Below are 23118 nucleotides of genomic sequence, written 5' to 3' on the forward strand. Positions count from 1 at the left end.
GCAAATAAGTTGGAATTGTTTAGACTTGAGAGGAGCTGATACAGAGAAATAATCTTCCAATATGTGAAAAACAATTATGGAAAAGAGGTGTTAGTGTTATCTTATTTGATCCAGAAGGTAGCACAAGAGACAATGAATAGTAGCAGCAGATAGGCAAATTAAGTTTAATTTGCTTTCCAAAAGTCTAATGAGCAGTTTTAAAGGGTAGTATGTTTACCTCACAAAATATGGGGAAGAGATTAAATAATCAATTTCTAGGAAAGTTTTAGGGGAGTTCTAATTTGTCGGGTAGAAAGGGATGACTCCTGTAGTGTATTCTGAGATTGTATGGTTCAATCTGATTCCCTTTGCTCATTTAGATATGAATACTACTGATTATTTGTGTTTATAAAAAGTTAAACTATTCATCTATTTTATTTTCTCACATATTGTTTCACCTATATATCTACCAAAGTCCAATCTACTGAATTTTTTCAAAATATAAGTATCATAAAGTTCTTATTAGAAATAATGTTTCAAATAAAATCAAATCATACAATAATCAGATGTTCGCAATAATTTTTCAGATCAGACTTACAAGCTTAATATCCTGATATTATACTATTGTTCTTCATAAACAGCATAGAGACTGGAAATTCTACACACAGATAGAGTTGAAAATGCCATTGCCTTTCAATAATGCTACTACTAAAAAAGTGTTCCAACACATGCAAAAAAAAAAAATTGTTTCAGCACAACCCTAACAAATTCTTTTAATTTCTCTTCATGGTCTACCCCATATGAACAGGATTTAGATTATATGTCAAATCAGACAAATCAGTCACAATCACATAAACCACATTTAAGTTCATTTTAAATCTATACTTCTATTTTTTCACTATTCTACAGATTTTGTACTTCCTACAATTACAAATAGATGCAATTTTCATTTCTAACTTTTTTTCTACAAAGGAAAAAAAACTGAAAACATACCATAAATATCTTTAAGTTTAAATTCTATAAACATTAAATGTACTTAACAACTAAACAATAAATATACTCAAAAGTAATGTGACCCACTTTTCAAGGCAAGGTTGAGCCATATTATCTGCAACTGCATATGTAGGAGAACCTATTTATTATAAAGAATGATAATAGAGGCTGAATAAAGTAGCTAAAACTGGTACAAGAACATTTTTAGAGAAGAAGTTCCAGACATTCTCTGTAATGAACTTCAGAAACATAGCAAAAGAATCTCCTCTCTCCCAAAGTTCTTATACCAACTCTGGTAAGAAAAGCAACTTTTTTTCAGCATTATCTCAATTATTTAGATTTCTCCTCCTACATATACAGTTACAGACAAAACATATTAGGCTTTCCAGGTTATAATTAAACAAAACCCATTTCACTATTTTATATTCTGCAAATGGTATTATTACAAAAAAATATAGATAAGGAAACAAAAAAGCCAAAAGCAGAATGCCTATTCCTTACTTGTACTTAATTCCAATCTCAAAAAAAAATCTTCAAAAATTTTATCCCTTTTTCATATACATATTAATTGTACTCGCAAATAGAATTTGGAATTCAAAACATTTTTAAAATGTTAAAAAATTTTAATATCTATTTGTTAGGAAAATAAAACAAAATTATTTTGGTTAATTAGAACTTTTTTTTTCAGGCAGTATAATTCCCATATTCCAGAAAATAATCTCAACAGATGGGCTAAATCAGGTTGAAGGTAACAATTAGTGGGATGTCTACCTCAAGCATGTGATAACTTCCTCTAGCAGAACGAATGGATAAAAACAATTTGTTTCAGTGATCATGAAAGTGGTTGAAGCAAATGCAATTGAACAATTAGAGCTTCATCAGACTTTGAAGATGCCATAGTTATGCACTGTCTTGACAATGGACTTTGATGACTCAAGAAAATTGAGTGAGACTAATAATTTTGCACAATTCTGCCTCTGCCTAAAATCGACATTCTCAAATTAAGACATCACCCTGTTAGGTCATTAGTTCCTTTGATAATTGAAGGACAATCAACAACTAGGTTTTATGAACTATGTATTGGGGATACAAAGACAAAAGTAACTAGTCCCTGCTTACAAGTTATATGCATGTATAAATGTATACAAAATTGATATCACATAAGCTGGTGACAGGAGAAGCAAGAGCAATTGGGAAGAAAATCAAGAAAAGTTTCATGTATAAAATTGTGCTTAAAGACATCAACAAAATTTCATTTTTATATAATTAGTACTTGAGCTGAATCTTGAAGCATCTAGAGGCTCTAAAAGGTTGATATGTAAAAGAAGGGTCTTCTAGGCACAGGAAAGCCAAGGGAGAGGCTCAGATATGGGAGATGAAGTTCCCTGTTGTAGGAAGATTAATGATCAAAAGTTTTCCTTCATGAAGAATTCCATACACCAAAGGTAGTTATTTAAAAAAAAAAAAGAAAAGAAAGAAAAGAAAAAAGAATCTGAATAAGTTAACATCTAACATAACTTTTTTCATCCATTTAACAAATCAATAAATATTTGAGTGGCTACTTGTATACACAGCACTGTATTAGTTGCATCTTTATCCTTACCAAATTTACAATCTAGAAGTAAAGCTGAGACATGGATGCCAATTATGATAATTCAAAGTAGAACATTAGTATAATAAGAGGAATATAATGAATGCTTCTAAAGGAATTTAGAGGAAAGAGACAGAGACAGAGACATTATTTCCATTTAGTTGATAGAAAGGTAGTTTGTTATGTTGTTTTTTCCTTGATTTCAAATATTAATGAGAAGATATGAAAACAAGCACAGCGAAGGATACAATTATCTCAGTTGTAGGCAAAAAACAAGAGGAAAAAATCTATCTGGCATTTTTACTAGTAAAACTGGGGAAATAAAATGGTTTTTTATTCTAATCATTCTGTATTCTCACCCAGACCTTTTGTACTTCTTTCTCTCATAACCTTAAATCAAATCTATTGATTTATCATTGCCTGTCATTTCCTGTGAAAAGATTCTTCAACCAACTATCCTGTTTTCAACTCAGCATCCCTATAATTTCTCAGAATAAAGTCATTCACTCACTCAATCAAGCAATATTTATTAAAACCTGACTTTGTGTAAGAGACTGTGCTAGGCATTGGGGATATAAAGAAAATCAAAGGAAACAGAAAATCTCTGCTCTCAAAAATGATACAATATCATGAGGAGAAAATATATAAATGTCAAGGTGCACCAAGAGACATACAGGGTATATAACATGAAAGAGAAATACATTAGCAGCTTAGAGAACTGGAAAAGTTTTCCTATAAAAAGTAGTATTTGAGCTGGATTTTGAAAGGAGCTTAGAACAGTAAGCATCAGAGTATTTGAATTTGAAGAATATTATAATAATGCAGATAAAAGGTGATAAGGCCCTGCATTAGAGTTATGGCTATATGAGCAGAGAGAAGGCAATTATACAAAAGATATTGTGAAGATAGAAACAAAATTTGGAAATGGACAGAATATGTAGGATGAGAGGGAGGAATAAGAGATAACACTGAGGTTGCATATCTAGGTGGCTAAAATAATCATGCCTTAAGAGTAACAGAGAAGTTTTAAGAAGGGAACAAATTTTGGAGAAAGATAATGGGTCCTATTTTTGGACATTTTGAGTTTAAGATGCCTATAAGCACATTCCCTGGATATATAAAAAAATATCTAGAAGACAGCTGTATCAGGAAAATCTAAAAAAGAGGGAATATCCTGAAAGAGGAGGTGATCAGTAAAGTTGAATGCTACAAGAAGTCAAAGAGCCTCATGATTAAGAAAAGATCATTAGATTACTCACTGATAACTAGAGAAAGTCTGGTTTCAGGTAAATAATAAAGTGCAAACTCATATTAAAGAGGATTTATGAGAGAGTGAGAAGAGATTTTGGATGGCTTCCTTAAGGAGTTGAGCCACAAACAAGAGGAAAGGTATGGCACAATATATAGTTGGGATGGCCAGATCAACTGAGAGTTGAGGAGAGTTGAAAGACAATGATGGGCATGTTTATAGGCAAAGAAGGAATTTGTGTAAATAGAAAGACTGAAGAATGGGGGATGATAGCCGGGGTCCTTTGATGGAGAAGGTAGGAAAGGATAAGATAGGAGCTGTGTACCTTTGCTAGGAGAAAAGCCACTATTTTATCTAAGACTACAGTGAAGGAGGATAAAGTGGAGAGAGACATGTAAGTGATATAAAATAAGGAGGAAAAGAGAAGAGGGAGTTCTCTATGTATGGTTACAAATTTTCAATGAAATATGAGATGAGTTTCTTGACTGAGAGAGTGAGGGGAAGAATATACAATGGGAGGATTAATGATAGATGAGAAGATTTGGATGTCTTACTGTAGAAAGAATTCAACTGAGATAGTATAACATAAATTTTTAATGGACAAAATCACCAAGTTTTCTCCAGTTTTGTTGCGCTTCATGTAAATTGCAGCAGAAATTATCCAATTATGAGGAGCAACAAAGCATAACAGATAATAGGACGAGAGTTGCAGAGGAAACAAGGATGGAGGATAGCTTTAAGGTTAATTTGGTTTATCAAAGAGTCAAGATAAGAGGGAAAAGAATGTTTCCTGTATAGGAATGATGGTCTGGGGGAAAACTGAATGGCTGAAGGAATAGAAGTCTTAAGAAGGATAAATAAGGAAAAGTTGCAATAATGAAAACATTTTCAGATAAAGGAATTTCAGAGTTCTGACACTAGAAGTAGAATACTTAATGTATGATGGCATAACCAATTGTAGGACTATCTGTATATATACACTGAAGTCTATTAGAGCAGGAGTTCATGAGAATTTAGTACACTGAGGTACTGGGGCAATTAAGAAGTTTGAGGGGGTATGATTATTTATGAAGTTTCTAAGTATGAATACAGGAGATAGAGAATAGAGAAAGATTTGTGAGGTAATCCTCTTTGATTAGGAAGGGTCTTTAAGATTAAAAATTAGGTTTGGATTGGGTGATCAATTTTGATGGCACAAATATCAAAGAAAGAAAACATGCTTAGTGAAGATGGTAAGAGGAGGGTCTGTAAGGAACAATGGGAATTAAGAAGTATTCTGATTCTCCTACTATGACTACTAAGTTAGGACTTTAGGACAATGTATTAGAAACAGTGTAGCCAGAACTGGAATGGAAGAGGTTTAGTTAGGAAGAAATCATGTGTGAATGAGGGCACAGAAGAGAAAAATAAAAAATAAAGTAATTTAAGATGAAAGCATGTTTGTTATTCCATGCATTCCAAACAACACAGTATAAAGAGCAAAAAGATCTGATGTGGCACATTGTAGAGGTGGAGTTAAAGTACATAGATCTAAGTGAGGAATTTGAAGAAGGGGATCAGATTTTGTACACTGGACTTGAGGGGTTCAAAACCACTAAAATGGGGTGAATATAGGAAATCAGAATATTCTAACCATTGAGCAATGAATCCAGGCATAGTGTTCTATAGAAGCACAAGATTGAACACTTTAAGGTCATTCCTTAAGATTCAGTATCCTGTATATATAACAAATAGATGGAGCTAAGGAGACCAGGTGCCTTCCTTTTCTTGGAGAAAGCCCAGAGAGGGAGAAGATGGAAACATTCTTGCTTGAAGGGTAGCCTAGCAATGGAGAAATTCCAGTAGTATGAAAACACTTGGTTAAAATATGGACAACAATCCCTTCTAGTGTTCTACTTATGGTGCAAAAGTAGGCCCAAAAGATTGGCAGAAGAAAAGAATTGGCTGGGATCCTTGTCTGACAGTAAGAGCATATGGTCTAGTATTGCTGAAAGTTTCCAACTGGGTTAGGAGGTAGGTTAGGTGGAGGGAATAAGATAAACTAAAATCTTGTCTGTATTCCAGGCACTGTGCTAAATCCTAGAGATACAAAGAAAAAAATGAAACAATTTCTGCTCTCTGGGAACAGAGTGGAGCTACTAGGTTCCTCTTTATGATGTCTGAATTAGAATATAAATTCCTTAAGGATGAGGACTTTTACCCCCAGAGTTTAGTAGTTACCTGATATACGAGAAAAGCAGACTGGCTACCAGCCTCATAGAACAAAAAGTATGGTGGAAAAAACTTTCTCACCAGAAATTCCCAAATCAGTGAAGTCACAGGTCACTCATTTCCTGTCTCCTTCCTTTCTTTTTTGTACTACCTTTCCTCATACTGAGGATGTTTTAACTTGGAGTAGGACAATTATTTTACAGCTGCTTATTACAGTAGTTAGTTTTCAAGTGGCTGTTTCCCCAAATTACTGGATTTTGCCACCTATCATGGAAATTAAATTAATCTTTTGTTTTTGTTCAGTCTTACCAGTCAAGTCCAATTCTTTGTGACCCCATATGGATTTTTCTTGGAAGAGATCCTGCAGTGGTTTTCCATTTCCTTCTCCAGATCATTTTATAATTGAGGAAGCCCAAGCAAACAGGATTAAGTGACTTGCTCAGGGTCATAAAACCAGTAAGCATCTGAGGCCGGATTTGAACTTGAGTCTTTCTGACTCCAGGCCTAATGATCTACCCACTGTGATATTTTTCTGTCCCCAAATGAATCTAAAAAAGCAATTAACAGTAAGGTGTGCTAATTGATCAATCTGTTGTTCCCTAACCATAGGTGTATTTAGTATGTAAGTACTAAAAGAAAAAATAAATTAATAACTACTGGTAGAATTTCAGGTAATACTGTTACCCTATCTTAGTTGGGTCAGGGTTATTTTGTCACAAGGAATCTTGCCTGTGACTTTTTCCAAATTGGCAGCTCCATCTAAAGAAGGCTAGGGGATGGGGGGGAGGGAAGAGAGATAGGATGGACAGAAGAATTATATCACATTAACTAATGTAAACCTAATCTGAAGAAAAACTATGGGAGAAAGCTCGGAGGATGATGGAGAACATCAGTAAAGATTTCTCATACTATTACTCAAGTTTCCTCATCCTCTGAGATTTACTGTTTTAACTTAATCATAACAGTTGTGAGAATTTCTGCACTATCTGAATTTCTTGAACAGGCTCATCCATAAATCTAATTATATATTATTATTTGTAAAAAATGTCAACTGTTTTTAATTGTAACCCTTTACAAAAGATAATCTGAAACCTAAAATCGATCTCAATTAACTAGTGAAGAATTCTATTTTAAGTTAAAGTCACTAAAAAGTTATGACCTTTTAATCCTACTTCATGTCAACATATAGTACTCTGAGAGTGAAAAGAAATACTGTAATTTCCTTTCCAAGAATAATACACAAAACTAACTTATTTTACTTAATACTAATGTCATAAAATAATATTTAAATCAGTGAGGCACTAATGATGTCACCTTTTAAAATGAAGCTGCCACTCTGAATATATCTGAATAAATCAGAACAATTTTACCAAAAATAAGCATTTCAGGAGGAATGATAATGAGACAATTAGGAAAACTGAAACTATTTCTCCCTTTAATCTACAATTAAATGAAGAGGCATCTCAGAATGGCAAATCATTTAACTTTTACTTAGGATTTTCTTCATTTTTAAAATCTTGTTTAATGGACCAAATGATCTATAAGGTACTTTCCTAAGACTATATGATTATATACTTCTTTCCTAATGTCTACATAAAACAGAGACTAAGTAAGAAAGTGTCAATACATTTTTCAGATCCCAAGAATACTGGAAATAGTACTATATTGGACAAAATCCATCAATCTTTTAAAATATTTTTAAACCTGGCAAAGAACATTTTAAAATAGCAACTTACCTGCTTGTTCTCTCCAAATTACTGAAGATGTAAACATACACACACACAAAATAAAAATTAAAAAAAAATAAAAAACCAAAAATAAAAGGAAGAAAGAAAGAAAAGAATTGATAGCATTTGGCTTCATTGATGAATCTCTGTGTGAAGCACCAATTCAATTAGCTCTTCATTCCTATATGACTGTATCTGTATCTCCTCCTAAACAGGTACTGTGAGCAAACCCAGGAAGGTAAGAGGGGGAAAGATACTATATGCTATCAGTGAAAGGCAAATTAAAGCTGGTACTAACTAAGGCAAAATACCAAATTTATTAGGAAGCAATCTTTTCCCTTTTCTCTCCAATCATCTGTTACCTCAAAATTTTGTTGTTTAATATTAAAGTTAAATGGAGTTAAAAAGTAATTTAATAGTGAAAAAAATGTAAGATAACATTAGATGATTATGTCCATGTTTAGTGGATGTTAGTAATAAATTCCATTATTAAATCAACTCATCAAGTGCCTTAGAACAAATGGGAAATTTACCAACAAATACACATACAAATATTAAGAATGAGTTTTATTGTAAGCATGTAGATAAACACTAAATACTTGCTTGGGTTTTCATAGCAAGTATATAAGAAATAGTAAACAAAGTTTTTTTTTTTTTTTTTTTTTTTCTGAAAGTATATGTATGCCATTCACTAACCACCAAAATGGTAAGGGGAAATTAAAAATGTTCTACTTCAACTCAATTAAACATTTATTAAGTATATATTATATGCATAGCACTGGAGATGGTGGCTATAGAGGGGAAGATATTTAATAAGACAGTCTCTGTCCTCAAGAAGCTCACAGAGTAGTAGAAAAATAAGATAATTCTAAAAAATTATATTTAAGTGCTATATGAAGTTCAAGGGGGAAAAGGTCAGCATAAATAGGGGAAACTAGAAATTTCCAGTGCACAAGAACACTAATAATAACAATAATAAATAATAAGAATAATGAATATGTAATATTTATTTAGGGCATTTAGATTTACAGAATACCTTACATATATTCTGATCCTTAAGAATAATACTAAGAGAAATTGTTATTCTGATTTTACAGATAAGAAAACAGCCTAGAAAGTTAAATGATTTGCCAGAATCATACAAGTTAACAAATATTTGAAGCAGAATTCAAACAAAGATCTTCCTAAGTCCAAGTCAAGTATTTTGTCCACTAGGTCAAGAATCTGTCAAAACTTCTTACCACAAAAACCTCCTCTAAAGGGTCCTGACAAATTCTGACCCCTAACAGAATCTACCCACAATCTTCCAGTGTAGGGAAACTCACCAGAAACCTGTAAAGTAGCTTATTTTTAAAGTGAATAGCTTTCAAAGATTTACACAGGCACATCAGAGTATTAACAAAACAAAGGATATCTTGAAAAATCCAGAAGCCAAAAGACAGAGGAAATTTTAAATAAAACTAACCCTAACCTCCCCAAGACCTATTAAGGCTAAACTAAATCATCAGTAGAATGATCTTTTGTTCTTTGCCCCACAGTTTTCCATTGTTATTTTCCCCCTCTAGAAAGGAAACTCTTTGGGGGCAGCTACTGGATTAAGTGAGAAACACCCAGTCCTTGTTTAGTATTTGATAGCCTAAGGCTTTCTTACCTCATTTTTAGAAACCCCAGCTAATGGGGAAAGGAGCTAGGAGGTTGGGGAGGGAAACTTGATTGGGAATAAAAAAGAGAATGCCCTTTATCAATATATTGTGTGTGTATTTCTCTCAAACCACCCTTTGTATTTCAGAAATTGTGCATCCTTTCTTACACTTATACTTGGATTTCTGATTATTTTAATGGTCATTATTGTCCCATACAGTATCCCATAAAGAAGTTGCCCTTCGCTTTAACAAGGTAAAGTCTTTTACATGTACAAGTAATCACATTCTACTCCAACTTCTTTAGAAGATTGTTCCCACTATCATCCTTATTTCTTAATCTTCAGTTTCATTTTCTAATGGCTGTTTTCCCCCTCCCTACAAAGATGTTTAGGTCTCTTAACTCCCCCCCCCAAAAAAAAGACCTCAATTGACCTATCCATCTTTCCTATCTATGGTCTCATCTTTCTTCTCCCAATGACTGCATTGTTGTTTGTCCTTCATTCTTAAAAAGGACCATAATATCAGGGAGGGGATACCTTGACATGCTCGGATTTAAGTGAGAGAAGGCTATACAAGGTCACCTCTTTCATTTTCCCTTCCAGAACCATCTGGGTCCAGTGACAAGATATAGATCAAAATGACTGGAGATGACCTTGGTTATCCCTTGCCTTTTTAAGCTAAGGTCTTCACCCATTCAGTTATGAAGGCTAGATAGCAACTGAGACAATGAATCTCCTCTTTCACCTAATCCCAAAAAAAAAAAAAAAATCTAAATAAAGTATTAAATAATTGAATGAATTTGGAAGGGAAAGACACTCAGAGTGTCTGCTCAAAACAGAAATGACTTCTATTTACATTTAAAATGAATTAATTAGGACCTAAACAATGACTCCTTGACCTAAATCCTATTGGTGGCCTATTAGAATCAGATAGATTTTGTGTTAAGACTTGGGTCCTTGAGAAAGAAATCCATCCAATAAACCCCAACATATCTTAGAAACACTCAGAGGTGCCAAAGAGAAAAAAAATGCTTTTAAGAGCATCTGTAGTTAAGGATATGATACCCTATGTAGACAAAGAGTTCACAATCATAGCAAAACTCTTAAGAATCTACAATCCCGGGCTTCCCACTTTCACTGTCTTTTGAACTCTAAGCAGTTGAGTTTCTGATATAATCATTCAACTGATATTGGTCCCTCTGAATGAGATGCTTTCAATTGCAAATCTAAAAGTCTTGTAATTGTAATTGTAACTGTAAATCTGAAGATCTAAAAGTCCTTTCTCAATTCCCAACTCTCTTTGCAGCTTTAGGCACTATCAAAATGATGAAGTTAGTAGCAGAGAATTGTAGAATTCCCTCTTAGGTGGTTCTTAGTGAAAGAATTCACCAATCCGAAATATTAATTGGCAAAAATGAAAGTTTATTGTTCAATAGGAAGCCAGTTTTGCTAACAGACTGACTTCTTTAGTAGCAAGGCCCTATTAGGGAAATGGAGGCTGGCACTGAGAAGAGAATGTCTTCTTATCAAGCAGGGTCCTGCTTTGGACTTTTTGCAAAAAATTAGTTCGGAAATTGCCTTTTAAAAAGGAATCTTGAGGCTCAGATATCAGGTTGAAAAGAAAGCCAAAGTACCCAGGCCTAGATGCTCCTCAATATCCGACCCAGATATCCAAATGGAATTTAAAAGAGTCTGGCATCCCCAGAAGATCAATGGAGTGCTTTTTGACCAAGATTTCTGATTGAATAAGGATACAACTTATCTGGGGAGATATGCTTTCCCAAGAGGGTCTGAAACTCCAAGATCAAAAGTTTCAGAGTGATAATTTTAAAGGGAACAAATTTTCACTCCCCCTTCAAAATCACCCTATTCTGTTTGATACTTACTACTCATTAGCTTTTAATGGCACAACTCAACTACCTTTCTAATTGCTCCTTCTCCATTTTTCACTAGATCTCCATCTACATCTTACCTGTTAATCACATGTTGACCCTAGTATTCTGCCCTGAACCCTCTTCTCTTTTCCCTCCATAGTATTTCAATGGGTAATCCCACAAGCTCCCATAGCACCAGCTATCATTTTTATGCAGATGACTCTGAGATATTTTTGTCTAGTCCTAACCTCTCTGCTGACCTTCAATCTCGTATTTTCGATTGCCTTCTGGAAAACTAAAACTAAAAGACTTGTAGACTTTTAAAATCCAAATTTTCCAAAACTGAATCATTACCTTCCCTCCCTCCCAACCAAACCCTTCTCCTTTCTTAGCCTTCTTATTATTGTCAAGAGTATCACTGATCTAATAGGACTCTTTGGTCCCCTGATCTTTGTGGGGGACCTGGGTCAGAAAACCCTGAATCTTCTGGCTTTGGCCTTCATCCCCCACCCTTAATTTACCTGGAGTTTACTCTTTAACTTCTAGCTTGGGAAAACTCCTAAAATAATCATTACCCTTAATTCACCTGGAAATTACTCTTTAGACCACTACCTTCCATCCTTAATTCATTTGGATATTATTCTCTAGATCATCACCCTCCCTCCTTAATTGATCCAGAGATTGCTTCCCTAACTATGGGCTAGAGAAGACTAAATAAAATTGACATGTTTCTCAATGTTCTGCTGCTCTTCCATCAGGAATCCAGCCCACTGAGAATCCTCAGTATCATAAAAACTCCTTTTTTTGCTAACTTTAACTTGGAGACTGGGATGCAAATTCTTTCACAAAACCTGCAACACCAGCCTGGAGACCCCCAAACGCTGTTAGGGCATATCATCCTTCAATATCATCATTCACTCATTCACCTACATTTATAATCTGGGAATTATTTTCAATTCATCATCTCATGCCCCATATCTGAACATTTTTTAAGTTCTATCAATTCTACCCTCCTCACATCCCTTCTTTATATTCACTTCTTCCTTATGACACCGCAACTATCCTGAGACAGGTACTCACAATCTCAAGTATGGACTGTTTTCAATAGCCTACTTCTTGATATTCCTGCCTTAATTTTCTCCCAAAATTATCCTCCAGTTAGCTGTCAAAATGATTTTCCTAAAGTTTAGATCATAGCAGGTCACCTCCCCATTCAGTCAATTCTTCTGACTCCCTATTATCTTCTGAATAAAATTTAAAAAATCAAATTTATATTTTAAAACCATACATAATCTTTTCTACCTATCCAATCTTCCTACATTTTACTCTCCAACCTATCTACAACACACTACAATTCAGAAAAACTGGCTTCCTTGCTGTTCATTACACGTGATGCTGCATCTCATGACTTGAGGCATTTTCACTTGCTATCTCCAAAGTCTAGAACTCTATTCCTCCTTATCTCTGTCTCTTAGCTTCCCTAGATTTCTTACAATCAGGGCTTTCAAGAAGCAGTCTCAGTCCTCCTTCATATAAATATAAATATAAATATAAATATAAATATAAATATAAATATAAATATAAATATAAATATAGATAGATATTGACAAGCACAAATAACTATTTACTTGTATTCATACCTATTATTTTTTATTTTATATAATTGTTTGCATGCCACATTACTCAAAGAAGGGTCTATAATTCCCTCATAGTCTTAAAAACCCCACAATTTGCTTCTTAGTGATGTATACTCAGAATAAAATGAATGAAAAATATAGTTACTTGTATCTGAGGCTTAGGGTCTCTTGAGCAAAATTTCACTGAGAATTATCAAGTTCTCTGCATATCTCATCTACTGCCATTTCGTATTAATTTCTAATTTTAGAGTTTAAATTACAGAAGTAAATTAGGTTAACTAAATATCACTGGATATTTTCTATAATTTATTTATGCATATAAATATGCATATTTATGCATACATATAAGATGTTTAAGAGAAATAAGAAAAATATTTCAATCACAGTGAATGAAATTGATTGGATGAAATATTTCTCAGCATTGAGTCACATGATCCCTGTTCCCAGAGTTAGGAGGAGGGGGGTGTCATATGGTCTTTGGAACGATGAACATTGAATGAACATATTCCTGGGATACAGGAAGTTTCAGGAAGTGATATGACCTGTGGGAATCAGCCAACACTGCTGACCATTGGTCAAAGATGGTTATGTCCTTTTAGTTTATTCAACGAGAAGGCTCTGGTCTTTTGCTTGTAAGTCCTGGACAAGGCCAGGTTCCAAGAGCACATGGCAGAGTTGTGATGGCTCCCAGGTGTGTCTGGGCCTCTCTCTGAAGGGATTAAATAAATGTTTTCTCTTTGTACCTGAAGATGTCTTTAATAAGTTAATTTGGGAAAGGGGGTCTCACACTCATCCCACATAACAGAGATTTTTAGTAGCCTTTAAATATTGTTGCTACAAAGAATATAGCATGTTTGGAAATCTTTCATATATCTCAAAGCTAATTAGAAGCAATTTAAATGTGGATCTTATAACATCATCCTTCTCAAGCTATGTTTTCAGAATAGCATCCAAGTGAACCAACTTGAGAAATAACCAGTTGGTATTGTGCTTGCATATATCAGCACAATGTGAAATTGCCATTTGTTAGCAAACTGTCACAATTTGTATCCTCTTATGTGATTTCTTTGATGAAAAAATGAGTACAAATTTTTATGTATTTCGGAGGTATGTAAACTGAAGAAATTTATATAAATTATAAAAATATGACTTTTAGGAATATCAGAGGAAATGGATAGATATATGGATAAACAAACACCAGAGCAAAAGGGTTTTTTTTTTTAAAAATTTAACTAAATGTTTCTATATAAATAAGTCATAGATCTTAGATATGAAAACACAATTCTGAGATCTTTCACTTTTTCCCCTTCCTATTACACAGATCAAAATCTACCCATGCTTTCTCATCCTGTGCACCCTTTACATCTCTTGGTAAACTATTGACAGAAGGTTCACACATAATGATTAGTTTCCTCTAGGTTTCATGACATTATAGGAGTACCAATATAGTATATGGAGTGACTATCTGATACCCCATACTTTTGTTTTATGAGCAAATCATCACTTTTTTTTTCCCCAAGCATACATCACATAGGTGATATATTTTATGCCACTTTCTTATGATAATTTATCATTGGATATTTCCTATAATTTATTTATGCCAACCATTTTTTTTTCTCCGTTGGATGTTCCATAATTTTGAATCCTTAGAAACTGCCATGATTTATGGTCTCCATGAATCATAAAAAAGTATTGATTTTAAAAGATTCTGTTTTTTTTCCCCAAGGAGAATCTTGGTGTCAGTAAAATGGTGATAGACAAATTCTAAGGATTTTTCTCCAACTTATAATCTGTACAATATATATTTTTTCTATTTGAATTTTAATTAACTATTGATTAGACTTAATCTTTTGAACGTTTATGATTTAAATAATTATGAATTTCACTTGAGAAGTTTTCAAGATAAATGCCACTTAAACAATTCCATCCATAAATGGGAACAAGAATTAATCATATATGAAAAATCCCTTTTCCTTTTGAATTCTTCACTAGATATCCTCCATGACAAAAATAAATACTCTATATAAGTATTCTGAACACTGCACCACCCAGACCTTGCTAATCTACTCTACATACCAGATACCATAATGACCTGTACAGGACTGATGAGGCAGGATTGAGACTTAGAGTATCATATTTTTTATCTGCCATCTTCAGAAGTACTTCCATCACTTTCTTAGGCTACCAAGCATGAGGACAGCCTGGCATATTTTTTCTATACTTAACCTATCTATCAGTAAACTCAAATGACCTCCTTGATTCACAATCTCCATGATAGGCTATCTAAAAGCAAACTAGTCAACCCACTCTATCAATCCCAACTTCCCATTCTTTCATTCCCATTCACTTTAATCTTGCTTTTCCCATTATCACTCCACTTCTGTCACTCATTATGCCTTCTGAAATTTCTGTTCTTTAATTAACATTTCAGCTTAGACCTCTTCTTATGATCTCTTATTTTTTTATACTTTTTCAACTAACAGAGAATTATTTTCTTTGAACTATGTCACAAATGCTTCTAATAAAATTTTTGTAATAAATCTATACAGTCAAGTGAGAAAACTAAAATTGATCCTATATAATTTCCTTATTGATTCTATTTACAATTAATTGATTTTGTACTGTAATTGCTTACATGGTCATGGTTCTCTGTCTCTGAACTTAGATCAGAATTCAGCTAGTATATATGTTAAAGTTCTCTTGATATTGCTGTTCACTATTCTATTCTTGCTTCAAAGATTCAACCCCTGTTTGGGGATGCAAATGAATATGAAGGTAGCTTATCTTGTATCTTTACACCACAAAAGTATCCTTCAAAGAAATCTGGTTTGTTATCCAAAGAACTCTGAGATAAAGTTTACAAATTAATTTTTCTCATAAAATATTCTAAGTCTATGAGAATTGTCACTTCAGCATCACCTACAAATCATTCTGTGCCAAAGAACACCTGTTAATCCGCAAAACTTCAGTTTCTAAAACTTCGTAACATTTCTGTATTTTCCTTGAGAAGCTGACTAGCTGATCTTATCCCATTTTAGACTCATTCTTGCTAATTAAAGGTGGTCTTGTCACATTTCAAGAATATGTAAGTATGTTTCTTCTATCTACTATCAATGACCTCAAGATACATTTGGGTCCATAAACTGATTAAAAAACATTTCTTCAAGGCAAAGGAGGGATGATGTCTCATCTCTATGATGTTACCAATCCTACAACCAATGATATAGTTTCTGTTCTGTTCTATGTTCTTTGCTTATAAAAAGGAGTTGCATCTCTAATTCTTTGTCTTTGGCTAAAAATTGAGGCAACCATTGACCCATCTTATTCTCAGATTGCCAGGCCTGATAATAAAATGCTATCTTGCTCAGAGAAATGTACCTCAATTTACTTTTCCATTAAATTTCACATATGACACAAGCACTTACAGAGACTTGGTTTCCCCCAAAGACATTTTATCCCCGACCATCCCTTCTAGCCCTAGTTATACTTAATATTGGAAGCCCCCAACACATTGGTATTGGAAGAAGAATTGGGATCCTACATGTTCTTCACTGCCACTATTACTAAGTTAACTTCTCCTCCCCTGAGGATCACTCTAAATTCATCATCCTATACAGATCATAATGACAATTATCTACCATTTCCCAATTTATTCTTTGTTCCATATCAAGGAATTCAGATTCTGTCTTAGAATCTTCCTCTTTTCTTCTATTCATGCCTTTGTACTAGGAAACTTTCACTTAAACTTTCTAACTTCTCAATACCTCAAACTTTTTAACTACAATCACTTAAACATCTATATCAATTCATGTATACATAGGGATGGACACACCTTTAATATCACCATTAGCCACTTGTTCCATAACTGAAAACTCTATAACTCATTTACATTCATTCATACATTATATAATTCATTCCATCTCCTTCCCTAAAATTAGCCTTCCCTTCACTCAACCTTTCCCATCTCTTCTTTGTCAACTGAGGCTCTTGTCTTATACAAAGAAAAATAAGATAAGTCACCATAAACTCCTTCTTTTTCTACAACTTTTTGATCTTTTAATGTCATCCCCTATCTTCTACTTATATACCTCAGACTTTGATAGAGACATTTTCTTTGCCAGGGTCAACATACATCTGAGATCCTACCCCCTCCTATCTTCACTTCCCACCTTAATTATCCTCAACTATTTTTAAACTCTCTTCAACTACTGATTCTTTCAATGTTGCCTTTAAACACATCAAAGTCTTTCTTATCCTTAAAATCATTTCTTTAGATCTTAACCCTTCTTGGCTACATGCAATATCTTTCCTCCATTTATAAGTCAAATTTCTGGAAGTTGGGGGGGATAGGAACTGTTAACAGTATTCACTATATTTGTTGCATTCATTTTCTTTCCCTTCACTCATTTCTTAATCCTTTACAATATTCAATTTTGGTTTTCTCCATACTTACTAAGTCCAATAGAGCTTTTGAAATTATTGATCACACTCTTTTTCCTAGAAACTATATGTGATTTCACAATATCATTCAGTATTCCCATCTTTCTATGTATCTAATTTTTTTTTCTAAATTTTCTTTACTAAATCATTATTTATATCCAGCTCCTGACCTATAGATATAAGATAAAGCTCTGTCATTGGCCCTCTTCTTTTATTTTTCTATATTGACTCCCTTGGGAACAATTATCTTCACTATACATATAGCTCTCAAATCTTCATATTCAATTTTACTAATTCTCTTGAACTCTAGTCCCAAATTACTATACCAAATTACTATAATGACTATCTATTAGGTATTTCAAACTGGTTTACCCAAAAAATTTTCAAATTCAACAAAGTCACAAGAGAACTTTTCCACTAAGTTCATTCCTCTTTCTACTGAAGACACCATCATCTTTCCAGTCACCCCAGATTCACAGCTTTTGAGTCATCATTAATTTTCACTTTATTCCCCAATATCTATTTAATTACAAAGTCTTTTTTATTCAACCCTGAAACACACCTCCTTTCCTTTTCCCTTATCTCCTCTCACATGGCCACTAATCTAATTACCTCAACCGCTTGTCTGGGCTACTTCAATAGTCTACTAAGGGAATCCTAAGAAACATCCTCTATAAACCATCTTTCATATGACCAAGGCAATATTCCTAAAGCATAGGTCTCCCCTTGTTAGATCCTTACTCAAGAAGTTTTGGTAGCTCCCTATTACCCCTTGATTAAATATAAAATCTTCTTTTTGAAATTTAAAACTCTTTATAATCTTATTTCTGACTATATTCAAGTCTTGTTATGTATATCACTTCCATTTCATACTCTATAGTCAAGAGAAACTTGCAGCTCTTCACACATAACATTCCATCTCTGCTCTTTACTTTGCACAAACACTATTTAAATGAACTTTCTCCTCCCCTTTATTTTATGTCATCAACAACCAGTGCCTTCTTACACTCCACACCAAATTACTTTGCCTTTATTTCATATATCTATATCTGTATCTATATCTATAATGTACATGTTGTCCTTCCTTGAAGACAGGGACTGTTTTGTTTTTGCATTTTTATCCCCAGTGCCTAGGGTCATATATGATATTATAGTAGGTTCTTAATAAATGTTTATTGATTACATGGTAGGACTAAATCTATCCAGACTATTTCAGATTATTTTAGATATCTGAATTCAACTTACTTCTTTGGAAGTTTCATTTTTTTTACTTTTTCTTCAGCATGTTCATCTGATATTCCCACATGACAGCCTAAGGCCAACAGAGTCCTGGAAAGTAAAATTAGAACTAAGTTATACCAATTTCTGTCATATTTAGAAACATGATACATAAAACTATGTTATAGTGAAATACATGCTTTTAGAATTATATAACAGGAATACTTCCAGATAGTTGAATAGTTACTAAATACATTTTAGGATTACGTAACCAATTGGTATAAGCTGGAGAACCTTTGATTTTTTTCCCCTTTTCTAAGTGATTTTATTTCTTTTTAGAATATTTTTGGTGCCTACTGCAATGGTATTTGCCAAAATTTTGTCTTTTTATTTCTTTTTCAGGAGCTTCTGAATAATGAAGAAGCTGCTCTTTTTGTTGTTTTTAATTACTAAACCACCCCATACCAAAATAAGGTCAAAATGGATACATGATTTGCATATAAAGGACAATATCATAAACCAGTTAGGAGAACAAGGGTAATTTATATATCAGATCTTGGAGAAGGGAGGAATTTATGACCAAAGAAGAACTAGAGAACATTATGAATGTCAAAATGGACAACTTTAATTATATACTGTGTCAAATTCATAAGAATAAAAGTCATTCCCCAGTTGATAAATGGTCAAAGGATATGAGCAGGCAATTTTCAGATGATTTATAAAGCTATTTATAAGTATATGAAAAAATGATCTAAATCACTTTTCATTAGAGAAATGTAAATTAAAACAACTCTGAGGTACCACCTCAACATCTCTCAGATTGGCTAAGATGACAGGAAAAGATAATGATAAATATTGGAGGGGATGTGGGAAAACTGGGATACTAATGCATTGTTGGTGGAATTGTGAAATATGAAATCCAACCATTCTGGAGAACAATTTGGAACTATGGCTAAAGGGTCATAAAATGACATATCCTTTGACCCAGCAGTGTCATTACTGGGTCTGTATCCTAAAGAAGTCATAAAGGAAGGAAAAGCAAAAATGTTTGTAGCAGCTCTTTTTGTGATAAAAAAGAATTGCTTTTTTAAAAAATTTATTTTATTTATTTATTTATTTATTTATTTTATTTAATGATAATTTTATATTGACAGAATCCATGCCAGGGTAATTTTTTTTTTTTACAACATTATCCCTTGCACTCCCTTCTGTTCCGATTTTTCCCCTCCCTCCCTTCACCCCTTCCCCTAGATGGCAAGCAGTCCTATATATGTTAGATATGTGATAGCAAAGAATTGGAAAAGGAGTGCATAGCCACCAATTGGGGAATGGCTGAACAAGTTCAGGTACATGAAAATAATGGAATATTATTGTTCTTTAAAAAATGATGAACAAGTTGATTTTAGAAAATCCTGGAAAGATTTACATGAACTGATGCTGAGCAAAATAAGCAGAACCAAGAATATATTGTACACAATAACAGCAAGAATGTGTGAAGATAAAAGTACGAAAGGCTTGGTTCTTCTCAGTGGTTCAGTGACCCAAAGCAATCCCAAAAGACTTTGGAGAGAAAATGCTATCTGTATCCAGAAAAAGAATCAAGGAGACTGAATATAAATCAACACATGCTATGTTTACTTCTTTTTTCTATTTGTTTAAATCTCCCATAGTTTTTCCCATTTGTTCTGATTTTTCTCTCCCAACATGAGTCACAAAGCAATGTGTATTAAAAATAAATAAATTTAGTAGAAAAAAATTACTAAACAAATTCAATTCAACAGCATTTTATTAAGCATTTACAGAGTGCAAGGTACTAAGAACAAAATAAGAAAAGCCTCTGTATTCAAATATCTTAATTCTATTTGATATGAAAAATGTAAATGCAAATTGATTTGGGAATATAAAGAGCAATAACAAGTTGAGTGCAAGTGAATCTTTTCCTAGGAAGTAGTTCTAAGTACCAAGTAAAACTTGCTCTTGAAAGAAAGGCCAGAAAAAAGAGTTGGAGTAATGTTTTTGGGTAAGGAGGATAATTAATAAAATAGCTTTGATAGAAGTAATGTAATGTCCATGAAACTTAAGTCTCTCCTTTTTATAATGGGCCATTTACCTTTCTTTGGGAAAGGGAAATTAGCCAAGTGGCAAAAATGAATAGGAAAAAAGATTATATTTTCCTTTTTTCCTGATACCACAATCTATTGCTTTCCTATTGCCATCCTCACCCTAAAAGCATACAATCATAATGCATTTTGTTATGTAGTCAAACTGGATTAAAAATACATTTTATGAATATATAGTTTTTACATCATCTACATTTTTCTTTATATCCCTTCATTCTATCTCTAAGAACCATCTATTGACAATTTTTTAAAAAAAGAGCAATCATAGAAAAAAATCAGCAAAAGTTAATCAATATATTAGTAAAAAAATTTTTTTTAAATTAAATATTTCATACTTGTGAAACCCAGTCCTCCCTAATACATACTTCTGCAAGAGTGGAAGAGGTTATTGTCATGCGGGCAAAGAATTATTGTAATTTTGCAACATTCAATCAATTATTTTGTAATTGCTGTTCTCATTTACATTGACATAGTCATCATATATATTGTTTTATTTTCTTTATTTTGCTTTTTCTTGGATTTGCACATATCATTCCATGTTTCTTTGTTTTCATCATATCCATTGTTTTTTACAACATAATATTTAATGACACATGTACTACAATTTATTTTAGAATTCTCCCCAATTGATGTTTACTTTGTTCTAAATCTTTGTTACTAAAAATAATACTACTATTAATATTTTGATCAATATGGAATCTTACTTTATTGTCAAAGACTTCCTAGAAAGTCTGATGAAATCTCTGAGTCAAAGGCACGTTAAGTAAATGCTTTCCAGAATGATTATACTAATTTATAGCTACATCAACAATATATTATTATGCCTATGTTTATAACACTCCTCTACATTTCCTCATTTCTATCAATTTTTTGTGTCTGAGATTAAATCTCAAATATCTTTTGATTTACACTTATAACATGAATAATAAACTATCATTTATATTGTGCTTTAAATTTCACAAAGTATTTTAGAAGAGGTAGATGCCTTTATTACTCCCATTTTATAAATAAGGAAACTAAGGCAGATAATTTAGTTACTTCATCATATAGCTATTGAGTGCTTGAAACCAAATATAAGTTCAGGTCTTAAATCTAGGTTTAGTGTTCTATCAAATGAATTTTCTAGATGATTTACAATTATTGACTGGTCACATTATTTCATATTATTGCAAATAGTTTATAATTATTTTAAGCATCTCTTACTTTCAAAAAACCTAATGCAACCAAGATTAGAAGAAAAACAGAAAACTGGTAGGGAAGGATGAAGGACTGAGATTAATATCAAGTACCTCTGATAAAGGCTTCAATTCTCAAATATGTAGAGAATTTAGTCAAACTTATAAGAATATGTCACTCTTCAACTGATAAATTGTCAAAGGATATGAACAGTTTTTAAATAAATCAAAGCTACCTATAATCATAAGAAAAATTATTTTAAAGCACTACTGATTAGAGAAATGCAAATTAAAACAACTCTGAAATATCAACTTAACACTTATCAGATTGGTTAAATGACAGAAAAAGAAAAAAAATAGTAAATGCGGGAGGGAATCTGGGGAAAATTGTGACCTTAATGCAGTTAGTGAAGTTGTGAATTGATTCACCCATTCATTCTGCAGAGCAATTTGGAACTATGTCCAAAGAACTTAGAAATTGTGCATATCCTTTACCCAGCAATACCTCTAATAGAGCTGCATACCAAAGAGATTTTATAAAAAGAAAGAAGGAAGGGAAAAAGCAAGGAAGGAAGGAATACAATAATAGCAATAATATACGATGATGAAATGTGAACAACTTAGCTATTCTCAGAAACACAAAGATCCAAGACAATTCCAAAGGACATGTTATGAAAAGTGCTATCCACCTTCAGGTAAAAAACAAATAAACAAACAAAAAAACTAATGGAATATGAATGAAGATTGAAACAAACTTCTTTTTTAAATTTTATCTCTTTCTTTAGTTCTTCTAAGAGTTCCTATTGGATTTATGTCCAATTTGCATTTTTTCTTTGAGGATTTGCTTGGAAATGCTTTTATATCATTTATTCTAAGTTTGTGTTTGTCACAACAGTCTGTCATAATAGGTCAGTGAAGAGGGTCACAGTCAGTGGGGAAACTCTGGGTAAGATATGAGACCCTTCAGCCCGGAGGGAATCCGCTAACAATATCTGGTTCGGCTCCCCATCTCCTCTGAGAGTTCTAGGCCTTCCTGAGAAGTCAGATTGCAGTGACAACCTGTGTTGAGATTGAAACAGAATAATACCAAGGTGGAAAAGTGATACCAGGTGGCAAACTACATAGCAAGTTGTTTATGTAGTCCTATGTGTTCAGAGTTGTTTTTGTTACATTATAAAAAGGAGAAAGCCGTTGAAATAAACAGACTCTATTTTTCCACCCTCCTCAGAAATCCCGCCTCATCACTTCTCCACTATGAAGGT

At 33.0% G+C, this 23118-nt stretch overlaps 1 protein-coding gene across 1 annotated transcript in view; it reads right to left on the bottom strand.

The window, feature by feature from the left end:
* RYR2 (ryanodine receptor 2) overlaps positions 1–23118 on the bottom strand; it is a 522738-nt gene that overhangs the window by 322561 nt on the left and 177059 nt on the right. Inside the window, exons 25-26 of the mRNA XM_051996568.1 lie at positions 18589–18672; positions 7760–7780 (exon numbers count right to left, since the gene is read on the bottom strand). Of these exons, the coding sequence (XP_051852528.1) occupies positions 7760–7780; positions 18589–18672 (105 nt within the window). The remainder of the gene's footprint in view (positions 1–7759; positions 7781–18588; positions 18673–23118) is intronic.

Source organism: Antechinus flavipes, chromosome 4, assembly GCF_016432865.1.
Source record: "Antechinus flavipes isolate AdamAnt ecotype Samford, QLD, Australia chromosome 4, AdamAnt_v2, whole genome shotgun sequence".
In the NCBI taxonomy this organism is placed as follows: Eukaryota; Metazoa; Chordata; class Mammalia; order Dasyuromorphia; family Dasyuridae; genus Antechinus; species Antechinus flavipes.